The following is a 14,741-nucleotide window of genomic DNA, read 5'->3' on the forward strand; positions in this document are numbered from 1 at the left end:
AACACTCCCACCACACTACACCGGCTTAGAGACCGATGGGAGGGATGGCTCGGGACCCTGGAGGATGACGATTGGAGATACGCACTAATAAAACCCAAAACAATCACAGACTCTGCAAGGCTCCGTTTAGTCCAAATATACTACCTCTACGCTGCCTACCTTATACCGCTGCGCCTCCACCTCACAGAGCTCCGACCTGACACGTCATGCCCCCGTTGTAGCCAACCACAAGCTGATTTTTACCACATGGTATGGCTTTGCCCCATGGTTACCTGCTTTTGGGAGTCTGTGGTGGGGGAACTCACTGAGGTACTGGGCTGGGGGGTTCCTCTTAAAACATTGAATGTACTCCTGGGTATTACCGAGGGGTTGGACGGATCCAGGGCGGACAAACTCTTCCTGAGCACAGCCATGATGGTGGCCAAGAGGGACATTGCGGCGAACTGGCTGAACCCGAATGCGCCCACCATGACACGATGGCGCAGGGGGGTGGATTGGTGCACAGCGCAGAAAAAGCCCATCTACGAAGCCAAGGGATGCCCAAAGAAGTATCCCAAAATGTGGGGCAAATGGGTGGGGGTGATAGAAGACTGACACTCCTCTTGGGCGGCTGAGGCCCTGTGGTGGGCAATACTTTGTTCTCTCTCATGTTCAATGACTATCCAGGATGTATTTGATGACATAATGACACCATGTTTCTGCTGTGCATTGATGTCTTTCCTTGCTGCTGGTCTTCTGTTTTCTTTTTTGTTAGTTTTTTCGTGGAAATCAATAAAATTTGTTATCAGATTTTTTAAAATCAAAAGTAATGTATAGAAATAACTCCAATTACATTGTTTTTAATAATCTTTTTGGCTACATTATTTATGAAATTCATAATAGGGTATTAAGATATTATATAATTAAATAATTAATATGCTCTATTTCATACATATATATTAACATAAATTAATAAATATTTATATCTTTCGTTTTTTAAAATAATTTAACATAATTTGATATTATTTCATATGGTGATTTATTTTAAGTTCCTACCTCCATTATCTTCTGTGTTAGGGTGGTGCAGTACCAGTGGTTAGCCACGTGAAGTTCTCGACGTATTCATGTTTTTTAAAGTAGTAACTAACACTCGGAGTTTGTGAATACTGAAAAGTAGTAAACCTACTCAGAAGTGTAAACTTACTCAAACGTGTAAGCTATCTTAACGAAGCAGACCCCAAGTGTTTTTCTGTGTCTGTTGTGCACTACAATTTCTAATGTAGGTACTGGGTGGGTATTTATTTTTGTTTGTTTGTGTGTGTGCCATGTAGCTAGTGTTTTTGTGTTTGTCAAGCATGCTTGTGTTTGTATCAGCAACATTACATCCCATTAGCCTCGGGCTATGCTGCTTGTTAAATGCTCCTTTTTTTTTAAGTACAGGCTCAAGCCGCAGGGAAAAGGGCATCTGGTAGCATTTTACAGTGGACTATAATGACATATAATGTGTGTTCCACATGTTTATATGCAGTTACAAAGTATTCTAATGTATGCATCAATCTGGGATGCTGGAAATGTGGTCAGGGTGAGGGATGTCTTGGAACAAGTGAAAGGGAAACATTCAAAACGAGGAATCCCTGCCACTGGCCATATTAAAAGACATTTTTTAAATCAACCCATCCATCAATATAACCATCTATCCACCCATATTCATGCAACCCCATTCATACCACCTAACAACACCCTTACTCTACCACACTAACGCAGTCAGAGCATCTGCAACCTGTGGGAGTTGCAGTTAAATGTCACTGTGATGCTAATTCCTTTTTTCTATTCTTTCCTCATGGATTCTTCTGGTTTGGTTGAGCAGAGCATGAAGAGGAAGGTAAGGCTCAATCGATTCGGTGGATCTGGGACTCTCGCTAACAGATGATTTCAACTGATGCAGCGCCCTGGCTTAGAGTTATTTCCCCGGTGCTCTAGCCTCCTTAGAGCAGAGCTAAAAAACAGACTTTAGACAACAACACCTAAAATAGAAGAGAAGAGTGGGCTATGATATCTGATGAAACTCCTGTGCTAAGAGAGTATATTTACTAAGGGAAAGGACTTTCATTAGCAAAGGGGATGATTCCTACTATGAGATGGAACTCTAAACACGAAAGGAACTGCAAATAGGTATAGAAGAACCTTACTAGGATAGCTTATAAGCTAAGGACATTTTGACTAATAGAGGAAACCCTAACATTAGAGCAAACTCTGACTGGAAGATGGACCTCCTTACTGAGTGAGGGAACTCCAACAGGATTAAGGAGCTGAATCTCCCAAACAAAGTATACCTTTCATAACATTTTTAACTATTTAAAACTCCTAAAGAGCTGTTAAAACTTTGGATAGGTTGTGCTTATACTTTTAAATGTATGAATAACTTCCATAACAGTATGAAACAAGTCCAACTTTTTTAAAGATCAAGGAAGTTGTCTCAACTGGCATTTAGAAATACTTAAAAAGTGGAGAACTTTTGATAGAGTGTACATGTTTTGTGCAGAAACATCAGTTTTATAACAACCAATTATTTAAGAAAAACTCAGACAAATATTTTATCTTTATGGCAAATAAGCCCATTTCAGTAAAAGGTATGTAGGTGTTTTAAAAAGTTGGGATTCTTTGTAAAAAGTTATAAATATATTTTTAGAATTTTGATAAACTTGGGATTGTTTTAATTCAAAATTAAAATCCACCAACAGGAAGCACATTTTCCCGGCAAAATAATTCACTCTCCCTAGCATGGGAATGGTAAAAAGATGCAATGTATGCCTTTGCAGAGGAGTTCTTCACACCCACTTATATCTTTGATTCTTTGGGATTTGGCCATCTTTGACTCTAGGCCAAAATGGCGCAGCACAGTCCTACCTAACTGTGTGCTTGTCCCTTTGACGTGGAAGTGTTCTAATGATTCTTCCTTTCTCTCTTCGGCGTGTTCTCCTTACAATCCTTACCTCCTCCACCCCTACTTACCTTTGTGTTGTGCAGTAACCGAAGAGCCTGAGCCTGAGGACGTGCCAGGTATTAATAGCGTGCTTTTCTTTTAATTTCTTCTGATATATTATTTGTGGGTTTGGTATTTTTGTGAGTTACGGGTACCCGTGAGGACACAGAGAGGAGCTGTCAAGGGTCAAGCAGCTCTTTTTACGCAGGAAATACTCACCAAGTCACTGGATGTGAAACTGAGAAAGGATAACCCTACACAAATTTGATTATAGGATTTGTTTTTAACAGTGACGTCTTATTTTAGCGCAGCTTCACAACGAATGGCACAATCTATACTGCTGATTTCAGGTTTATGATATCTGTTATTTAGCTCTTCAAGATTGCAAGTCTTTGCCAGTGAAGGATATAAATATTTTCACCCTAGTTTAGAGTCTGGAAAATCTTCCAACTCCTGGAGGAAATGCTAGATCCAATGGCAAATTTATCCTTAGAATTTCCTCCTCTATATTGATGGGACGGTGTAGAAATTCACCGGGCAGATTCTCCCATGGATTTTGCTTTACTTCCAGAAACAAGAGGATTTTGCATCACCACCTGGCTCTAAATCAAACACTTAGGAGCATTATTTTGATCTTGGTCTGCCGAAATATAAAATCCAATAGGATATGATGTGACAGAGTAACCCGTCTGACAAGATCTAAATCAGGCCCTAAGTTACTTACTATATCCAATTTCAGCAGATGTTGTTTAGGCCAGAAATATAAACAGCTCTCTTTCACACCTGGTGTAAAATCGCCACACCCTATGTGTTTTATACTGAGGCGCATCGTTGGTGAGAATTCATGACCCTTTCTGATCCGTTCTGCTTACTCCAAGCTTCACACTCAAAGGGTCCATGGAGAGTAGTTTGCATTTTCACATGTGAAGACTATGAAAAATTACAAGTTCATATTCATGTTCCGTACATATTTATTGTGTTGCTTCATCATAATATATATTTTTCTCTTTCAATGTTTCTATTGTTTTTTTCTATCTTAGTAGGAGCCTCTGTATTCCTATTTCAGACCTACTGGACTCTTTCATTCCAAATGTTTATCTCAATAATGCACCTTTTGTATTGATATTTTCCATTTAGCAAAAAAATGCCTGTTTGTCTGTCCATTTGGTGACATTTGTACCAGTATGCATTTAATTTATTGTCCCATCCAGAAGATTAATTGGTGAAAAATTAGTGCATGCCCTACCCTTTTCCTTAAGAGACCGCCACTGGTGCTGACGAATGCTGAATTTGCAAAAAACAAAGGATGTCTTCTTTTGATTCCAGCTCATGCCACTTTCTTACACCACCCTATACTTCCTATCTCTATAGCAGACACACTCTATACACTCTAACAAGTTCTTTTGTATCCTTGCTTTCTACTTTTATTGCTGCTTTGCTGTCTTTCTTTATCTACTCCTTTCTCCTATTTCTGTCTCTTGCTCTGGGTCAAAGGCTGATAATAAAAAATAAGTTCTGGTGCACACTAATGAATATCGGTGCCTACCCCTTGAACTCCCTGCACAAATTAAGTACTGGTCTCATCCGTTTGTTTATCCATCCAGTGGTCATTTGTAGTGTATGTAGATGTCTCTTTGTCTCTGTATATATCTGTATCCAGATCTCCCTGTATCTGTCTTGGTATATAACTGTATCTATCTGTCTTTTTATATATCTGTATCTCCCTATATTTGATATATGTGTCACAACCTACATCCGCATCTGTTTCTTTGGCTATATATGTATCTGTCATTTAAATATCTGTCTTCACTTGTCTCTTGTACCTGTATCTGTACCTAAATGTATCTTTATCTTTCTATCTGAGCATCTGACTATGCTTCTGAGTATGCATTATTCTGTGTATTTGTCTCTGCATCTTGCCTTTTGTTTTCCTTGTCCCTTGCTTTGTCAGTAACATCCTCTTTCAATCTCTGTAGACACCTGTATGTTTGTAATTCCAGCCGTCTCCATCAGTTTCCATCTGTCAGTGTATTTGCCTGTAGATTTATCTTTTTTCTATCTGAATCTACATTTATTTATCTTTTTATCTCAACATTTGTCTATCTATCTATCTATCTATCTATCTATCTATCTATCTATCTATCTATCTATCTATCTATCTATCTTTCCTAACATATGAAATTATTTGTTAAAAGGGACAGTCACAGTCACTCTTGTAGAATCTCTTGGTGCTATTGTCTGTAGTTTTAAGTATGACAAGGTATCTTGAAAGCAGTTATTCTCGTTAAATAACCAGATTTCAGTAGCTGCTTCTATATTCCCTTTCTATATGTCTCCCAACCTAGCACTTTCTATATCACTTATTTTCTATATGGATATTACATCTCTTCTTTATCTTCTCACATTGTTTATCAGCATCACTTAGGCTTCGATTAAAAACCTGCAAGGAACACTATAGTAAATGGTGTGGCGGTATTAGCATTACACTAATCATTCTGACTGTATTTGAAAGATTAACATATATAAAAATAGTGGCAAATGCCACTGTGTGGTTATAGTTAGGTCAGTGTTGCTTGCCACTGTCCTTTTAAAGCTAGAGTTTCCATAGGAAAGGCATTTTATGCTTTCCTAACGTTTCACAAAGAAAAGTTCATAAACTTTGGATCTTTCATGGAAAGTTTTGTGCTGATCTCACAGTGACCAAGAAAAAGGAGGGTCCAAAAGTGAGATTTCCATCTTAATTCCCACAGGAAACTTTGCTCTCCAATATAGAAAGTACAGTTGTACGGAATTACACTAAATTTGGCAAATATTTCAAACTTTAATCAGAAAGAGTGCTTTTGGTAATTTTGTGCAAATCAGTTCAGATGTTGTTTTAAAAATTAGCAAATAAAGAGGGGTTCAGGCAGGGCCGGACTGGCCGTAGAGGGTACTGGGTATTTCCCCAGTGGACCAGAGGTGTGGGGGCCGGTTCTGTGGCCACTGGGACCCATTTTGTCAGTGGGGGCCGGTTTTGCAGCAATGCTGCAATATCGGCCCGCTGTCACAAAAGCGTGAGTGGTGATTTTTGCTAGCATACCCTCACCCCCCCCACCACTCCCAGAGCTGGTTGAGCAGCAATCTGCCAGGGTTGGTTCATTGTTTCCAGTCTGGCCCTGGGCTAAGGTAGCACATGAAGGGGCTAACCCTCGGAAAGAGGTAGAAATATCTACCCTTGGTATGGTACAGTGGTACCAAAATTCAAATAAATCCTGAGAACTGGGAGATTTTCGCCCATCTGCTATTTCATTACTGTGCTAAAGGTACCAGTTCTGCAGTGCCAAACCAATCTGATTGGCTGGTGGTAACATTGGAGGGAAATGTTGCAGCCACCATTACAGGACAGGACTTAGGGACTTAGTGCCTGAGTCCTTAACATTTTTTAGAGAGGGCCCATAAGGGGAAGGTTGAGCAGATTCTGAAACCTGGGCCCATGTGGTGGTGGGGTCTATAGGGATCCCTGCCGCTCCCAAGGTCTTGGCCCTGTGACCAACCCCCACTGTGAACAAACTTGGCCATAAACTGTGGGAGTAGGGCACTCCCTGCGTAGGTTGGGGTCAGGTTACCTGAGGGGATTGTGTATGTTCTCATCTTGGACTATGATTACAAAGGTTAAGGTGATTTTATAAATAGGTATGGTATTAAGATCTTAGCTTACGTTAAAAAAACACAGAAATTAATTGAAAGAAACAAAGCTTAAATTGAACTGACAATTAGGCATCGAACTGAGATAAGAACTAAGGTTAAAACCTCACAAACACGAAATTCACCCGCTTAGTGAACGAACTATAACTTGCACCCCTAATGTGCACTGCTTATGACCTCACATATTACATCACTCATGGCATGTTAAATGACATTACTGATGTTATATTATGTTATATTATGTTACATAACTGATGACATCTCAAATGACATTACTGATGAAATCATAAAGGATTAGGCTGGCCCCCAAGGGCCATGTGGGAGGACCACACTGTGGCACTATAATAACAGTACAACTGTACCAAAAACAACATTTAAAGCAAAATTATGAGGGCCTAGTCATAGACCTGGTGGCCAAGGGCCATTGTACAGGCTGTAGGCCATGTATAGTGCAGATTGGCCGCCTGCAGTGGATTGGGTGAATGGCCAAACCACCTCTGCACACTGCGTTCAGTGGGGGTTTGGGCACGCACGGTTGGTTCGGCGCATGCACATGGCCTTCGGCCACCACAATAATAATCCACTAATCACCTTAGAGTATGCTGAGCACCCACACCTTCATGTCCTAGGATGGTGCTGGTTGTGTAAGGCTACAGAGATAGGTTAGATTTGAGCAGATGGTGCCTGGTACCAGGGGGGGTGGGATGCAGGTAGAAGCATAGCCGTTGCTTTAGGAAGCCTTCCATTATGTTGACACAGTTCTTGAAAAGAATATGTGAAATCTGTCAGCAAAGGTTCCTGCCTGAGCAGAATGTTACTGATGGAAGCTGGTTCCCCGGTGTACTTCAGGACCGTGCCACTCTTTCTGAGCCCACCCCTGAACCACTGGCCTATGACAAAATCATGAGAAGCTCCAATAGGCTGTACCCTACGAAAAGTTGAAAAACAGACTCTTCCCAAACCCTGCTATCTATTCGAGACAAAGGCCTGTTGGGCATTCATCGAATTTCCCCACAGACCCATCCAGCTCTGAGTCTGACCCACCTATTCCTTCTTTTCCATACACTTTAACAAGGTATCTTTTGGCTTGTACATGGGCAGGGATTTGCTGCTATTCATCACATCTAGTGTAGTGATTTCTAAAGTGAATTGCTTGAGTGCCAAGTCCTTTGAACTCTGATTGTGCACTATGTATTGCTATCAAGATCTGTATTACATAGCAGAAAGACCTCCTCCACTCTTCCCTATTTTGCTGTCAGCTGTCGGCAGGCTCTGCAGTCAGTACATACACAGCCCTTACCTCGCTCTGTATCTGCCTGCTCCGCACTCACACACTCTTGCTCTCTCTTTCTTTTGTTTGGCTGTAACTTTGTCCTGCTGATGCTGCTGCTAACAAAGAGGAGCCAGAAGAGCCGGTGGAAGAAGGTAAAGAAAACACTCAAGAAGGGGGCATGGACTCAGAAGGAGATAGGCAACTGGCTGGTTGGATAGCCCATCGAGTTATTGTGCCAGCACTAGGCTGGATCAGGAATGAGCAAGGACAGAGCAATAGACGCTGCTACGATGACGTATGGGCTGAATATGGTGCATGCGACAGAATGGAGATGGGTCACTGAGTTACAAGCTTTTATTTGGCTGCTAATCACTTGGCTAGAATGGGATAATGGAGAAAAAAATCAATTTATCCACACATTTAGTAGAATGTGCCATCAACTTGCTGTAAAGTGCACTAAACATGGGAATATTAGTAGAACTCCCAGTATATCCTTTGCTGAAAAAACAGATCAACATTTGGGTTTAGGTGATTGTAGAAATTATAGGCCTTCTTTTTTTGCTATTTTGCTATTAGACTGACTTAAGTGTTTGTGACTGTCCATCATTTAGACAAGGTTAAGATAAGTTTTGAGTACCATAGAAATATTAGGGGTTGCCCAATATTTGACCAGAATTGGGGTGTGCTATAAGAAAAGTTGGTCATTATTGGCACAAATAGACAATTGATCTAAAATGTTAGATTAGTGAATATATAGGATTTAATTGAGAATGGTCATAGGTTTCATGGCGTGTTTGTGATTGACTGAGGTCATGCAGGGATTTGTATCAAGAATCATAGAAGTATTTGTAATTTACAATCGCTTTGAGAATAGAATTGAGTTTAAGAATGGTAAAAGGTGAAATTATCATCCATCAATAGGTCAGATGGGTGATAGGATAAAAGAATTACCCATGCATTTGAAGACATCTTTTACCAAACCAAAATAGAGTTAGGTCAGAAGAATGAATGGATATTTGTTGTGCTCCAGTACTAGACTCGATTCGAGGAAGATTACTACAATTGTGCAAGCATTTGTAGTGCTTGTGACTACATGAGAACTGAGCTATGTGACAAGAACAGCACAATCATCTGTGGATGTCTATTACTAGATGAGGATGAAGGTGTTAAAGAGATTATTACCAGCATTTGTGAGTATCTATCAATTGATTAGAAAAAGAGATGGCCTGATCAACCTTAGACTATTAGATTGCTCCATTGCCATGGTGTTGTACTGGGGTCATATAATCCAGGTTTATAGCATGTAGGTGGCCATGCTGACCAAGAGGCTATGTTCAGGGATACAAACTGCCCATATAAACTTCCTTGGCAAACTACATGTTCACCGGATAATTGCAGAGTGTTTTTGTGTATGCATTGCTTTGGCGTATGTCCTCTACACTGTTTATGACAAGACAATCCGTTTTCGTGTACTCCGTGTATATGGGGGTCACTGACAATGCTCTTGCATACAGTGTATAGCTTTCATGGTGCTTAAACCCTTATTGTACACTTTCTTGTGCATGACATAGATGCCTTCTCTGCTCACTGTGCATAACATGACACTAACACCACTCTTGCACAATGTGTACATGCCCTAATATTCTAATAACCTTTCTACTGTTTTTGGACACACTCAGATGTGTACAGTGTTATACAAATATTTCTACTACTAGTAATAGGCCATGACTCCAATTATCACCCCATAATTTCTTGATTTTGCTTTTTGAAAAAATGTATTTAATACCTCTATTTGGTTAGTTTCCTAGTGAGTTTTTAGTTGTACTATAGTTCACCAATTGTTTACAATACTTGACCAATCTCTTTTCCTTTTCTAGGAAATAGTCCACCCAAAACTTTCTACTTTCCCCTAGAACATCTTCAGAGACCTTGAAGTCTATTATTCTTGCATTTGTTTTTGAGGTCACAAAGAAGGCTTTCACTAACAAAAATAACATATCTTATACTTTTTTTTTTATGGTGTTACTGTTAATTTTTTCCTGTTGTTTGCAGCATTTTCATTTCTAGTTCCTCCCTTCTTTCTTTAAGCAGGTTTTCTCATTGCAGTTTTCTTCTGTTTCTTGACGGTGGTCTTGCTATGACCAGAGGACCTTTTCTTCCTCCAGGGGTTTTCCATTTTTTTTCTCACTTAGGCACATTTGGGTCGCACGGTCAGATTTCACCCTACGCATTGGTGTTTGCATGTCTGTCAGTATTGTTTATGTCCATGTTTAATTTTTTGGCCCTTAAGAGTTAGGTGCAACATCTCTGCCTCTGTGTGAGCTGGAGGCTGTGAGGAGAAGACCTCAAAGGTTTTAGGGGGATAGGGATAGTGGGGGTGCACTTGCATGGTACTAATTTGACTCTCTTTATCATTGCCCCTCTCTCCTCCTTTCTGCTACGACTACTTGACTGGACGGCACAACAGCGCACCATGGTGAGTGAGTTTATTGTGGCATTGGGATTAAAGAAAATGCTGGAAGATGCTCAGTCCCTTAGGGACTAACTCAATGCACATACACATCTACTTAGCCTTAATATATTCTTAAAAGTTTATATTTACCTAACAATACAGCGTACCAGTTAATCATACAAACCGTTTGACCAATGTACACCAGATTTACAAACCTCTGTACCAGTGGCGTAACAGATCTGCTGAAGGGGCCTCTCACACTCATATCAGTAGAGGTTGAAGGGGCCCCCTCCAGTATGGGTAAGCCTGCAGGCCCCCACTCACAGGGCTGCGGGGGGGGGGGGCATTGTTACGCCCCTGCTCTGTACTGTGGTTTGAGAGTTGCTGGACCTTTGCCACATTACCATGCATTTTTCATGTTATCATTGCCCCTTCAGACAACATTATGCTTCTTAAATTGAGATGCAGTGGCATTTCTTAATTTGCACTAACTAGAGGAGTGGCGTTCTATAGTGTGGTGAAGCAGGAGAAGATGCTCTGTGCTGTGGAAAACCTGGAAGAATTTGGGATTCTAGATCCTCATCTGCTAGAGCATGAGCAGAGGTAACAACATTTTAAAATGATGTCACATCATAAATAATGAGTGGCCACACTCAGTTGCCACACCCCTTTGGCAGATGCCCATCCATTTGTATGTCATCATTCCTTCGAGAGGATGTCAAACCATATGGTCAGTGGCATTTGGGGAATCCACATTCCACCCAAATTCCGCCATTTTGAGAAGTCCATGTTTCCCTCGGGAGCAATCATTTTGGGGGTAATCCACACTTATCTAACTAGACCATACTATAGGAATTTCACACCCTGTGCCAACAAGACATTTTTCTGGTATTCCTTACCCAGCCTGAAGATAAGCACTTGTTTACTTAAACATACACTAAATCTTGACTTTTGTAGATGGTTATCGAATAAGAAATATTCGACAGGTATAATGCTCAAGCATGGTTTTTGCAACGTAAGTGCATTTTCCAAACATATGGGGCAGCGTAAACAACACATTTTCAAGGCCACGACCGCTACTCTACTTCAGATGTTGAGTAAAGAACATGATTCTCAAACTCACAACGTCCTCATGGATAGGATGATATGCGATCAAACTGTTAATCTACCATGAACTGTAGGCTACTTTGACATATGCTGACCGTGCAACACATTTGTTCACCTTTGGGCTTGAGACCATTTACGCAGGTGTGTGGTAGTTGTGTACATAAAATAAGTGATCTGGTTAATGATTAGCTTTCTATTATCTGACCATATTTGTAAGCTTATAAGAACAGTTTATGGTGATATGAACAGGAGTGTTTCATTCTGAGAAAATAACTTAATAGGATGTGTTGTAAATTAAAAAATATAAGAGGGACGCTGATAGGCGTCAGTTGAGTATTTGAAAAAATAAAAATATTGTGCAGTGCTTGTACAAAAGAAACTAAAGTTCTATGAGTATAATTGGCCTAAAATGCATGAAGCAATTAAAAAAAAATCTGGCTTCTGGTAAATATTGAGCTAAAGGTATCTCCTGAAGGTTTAGAGACCAAGTATCTGAAGAGCAGTGGATCAGATTTATAGCCAATCTATTCAAAATCTCCTCCCTAAAAGCCAAAATTCATCATAATGCTATTACTCAGATCTTCATTCAATATTGTTGCAGGAAGTAGGTATTATTGTTGAGACAATTAGAACTATGAAACCCTCATGGGCAGGTGGCCAACATAGTCTTCCAGCAGTAATAATCGATGCAGATCCTCTTTGGTGGGCCATAATACGAAGACCTTTCTTCAAATGTGTTGCATCTAGTAGGGTGATCTTTGGTGAGGCACTGATCTTTGGTAAGAATGAAAAGTAATGGCTATAAATATTTTGGTCGTCACTATGCAGACCATTTGCGATTTAACAGACATTTAGCTATATTAAAAATATTCTTACTCTCTACAACTAATGCACTTAATCGGTTTGATATCAAGTTTCGTGGCCTCTTGGTACAACCATTAAAAAAGGCCATCATAGGGAAATTAATACCTCAAGCCCTTTATTTAGCAGAACTATTGGCCCTTGATGACAGAGTTAATTACAACAGACTTCTCTTCTTCAGATTTATTGGCACAATCATGTGCCCAAAGGTTTCTAATTTTGTTCATTAGGAGTAAGGACAGTAAATGAAAACCTTTCAGTTATATCCTAGAGGGATATGCTTATTTAGTCCAACATCCCTTCATATGTAATATTAAACTTCACTCCTAACTCTGCTTTAAGACTCAACATTTTATAATCAGAAAGCTTAATTTCTCGGGCCAAAGTAAAAAGTCTTCTGAGTGAAAGGGCTATAGCCGTAGTCAAATTAAAGGCAGAAATAATTTGTCCCCTAAGAAGTCTGTGATGCATTTCTTTAAAAGGATTGGAGATGACGTCACTTTCCCTATTTATAACAATTCCCGGAAAAATAGATCCAGAATCCAATTTTATGAGTTAGAATTTGGATTGACTCGATTTTGGAGAATAAAATGGTTTTAGAGAAATAATTGTTAAGAGTGCTATATTTGTGATTTGAACGTTAAATACAATATAATTAATCTCCTCTTAGATTGATAGCCTTTCTTGGAAGGGATGATAAAAACTCTTAGTTCCATCTGTAGGAAATATCGAGTTACAAATTGATCAGAAGCAATAGTTCCTTTATTCAAAAGGAAATACTCAGAGGTTAGAATTGCTCTGACCTGATATACTAAGCTAATTCAGAAACAACTTTTGTTGATTAATTTTTGAGGCTGTAAAGCAGTTATTGAAATTCTATATGTATTGGGTGTTGTGTGTATGTATTTGCATCAGCTTTAAGGTGTAAAGAACTATTGTATTAGAGGCCAGAGATAAGCCATTGGGCTTTTTGGTTATTGTAATGTTTGTCCTCATGGAGATTTGATATGCAGTATACGTGTTGTAATACGTATTGTTTTATATTTTTATAAGATCTATATCTTGGAAATAAATACATTTTTGATTGTTTGAATTACAACATAAAGACTTAAACTTTAAACACCAAAAGCTACTGTATGTGCACATTGGTCTACAAATACAATTGTGTGTAGGGATGAGGATCTTTATCAGTCCTAGTTGGAAATGCAAAAGGTAACTGATGATTGCTGAAATGAAAGCTTTGCAGAGGTGCTAGTATCTGGCTTTGGGGTAACCCTCCTAACTAGTTCACAAGTATGTACATCATTAATTATTAACCGAAAAGACTAACTTACTCATATTTCCAATAACGTGGCCAGACCATAGTGAAGTCAGCTGGGAGATTACACTGGTAAATAACTCTGCTCCCATGAGAGTATCAAGTTGACCAAATCCTTTCCTGGGCATGGCACAGTGTGCAAGTGATGGAACTTAACTCTGTTCTGGTTAAATCTCAGCTGGAAGAGATGGAAGACATTAATGTAACGTTGTCCAACTACTCAGACTGACTGACTGCAGTAGCAGATAAATTAGTTCAGGTTAAACAGAAAGTATTTAGGAGAAGAAAACCTTCGGGCAGCCACGCAGGAATGTCACAGACAAGAACGCATCTGGGGAAAAAAATTATAATATAACAGAAAAAAATATATAAAACTTTGCTCACAGATTACAAAAAACTCATTACTAGGGTAAAATCTGAATTTTTATTAGATCCATTCAGCCAGCTGTTCTACCAAAGCCCTTCTCCAAGCTGTCACTAAACTTTCCTCTCCTGCATTGCAGAACAAAGTGGAGACTATATTTAATATATTTTCCATCAACATATCCATGCCTCAGACCATCAATGATGTTCACCTTAGGGATGGAAGTAAGACTCTTTTTTCAGACTTGAAATCGCTTTCAGAGGAACAAGTTAAACAGATGGTTCTCACCATTAAGTCTTGTTACCCGTTGGATCCATGTCCCCCAAAATCCTGCCGCTTTTTCCTGACGTGGTGGCTTCTCAACTCGTGTCCATCTTTAACACGGTTTTTAGGACCGGCATATTTCCCAAGGCATGGAAATCTGCATTGATTCTTCCATTGCTAAAGAAATCCAATTTGAATATCTTAGATGCTCACAGTTATAGGCCGATTTCTAGGCTCCCATATCTAGCCAAGCTGATTGAGAAGATAATGAACTCTCAGTTATCTTCATTCTTGGACAATAATCATCTGTTGGATGATTCCCAATGTGGGTTCTGCGAGGGGAATTCCATGGAATTAGCCCTTATTGTAGCCACTGAGATGATCAGGACCTCAGTAGATAGACGGGGTAATGCTGTCCTCATCCTACTTGACTTAATGGGGGCCTTCAACACAGTC

The 14,741-nt window shown here is 39.7% G+C and overlaps 1 protein-coding gene across 1 annotated transcript in view; it reads left to right on the plus strand.

Moving 5' to 3' along the window:
• Positions 1–14,741, plus strand: part of TNNT1 (troponin T1, slow skeletal type) — a 49,200-nt gene that overhangs the window by 1,464 nt on the left and 32,995 nt on the right. The window contains exons 2-4 of the mRNA XM_085614875.1: positions 1,847–1,861; positions 3,007–3,039; positions 8,045–8,071. Of these exons, the coding sequence (XP_085471001.1) occupies positions 1,847–1,861; positions 3,007–3,039; positions 8,045–8,071 (75 nt within the window). The remainder of the gene's footprint in view (positions 1–1,846; positions 1,862–3,006; positions 3,040–8,044; positions 8,072–14,741) is intronic.

This window comes from Triturus cristatus, chromosome 7 (assembly GCF_964204655.1).
Source record: "Triturus cristatus chromosome 7, aTriCri1.1, whole genome shotgun sequence".
NCBI lineage: Eukaryota > Metazoa > Chordata > Amphibia > Caudata > Salamandridae > Triturus > Triturus cristatus.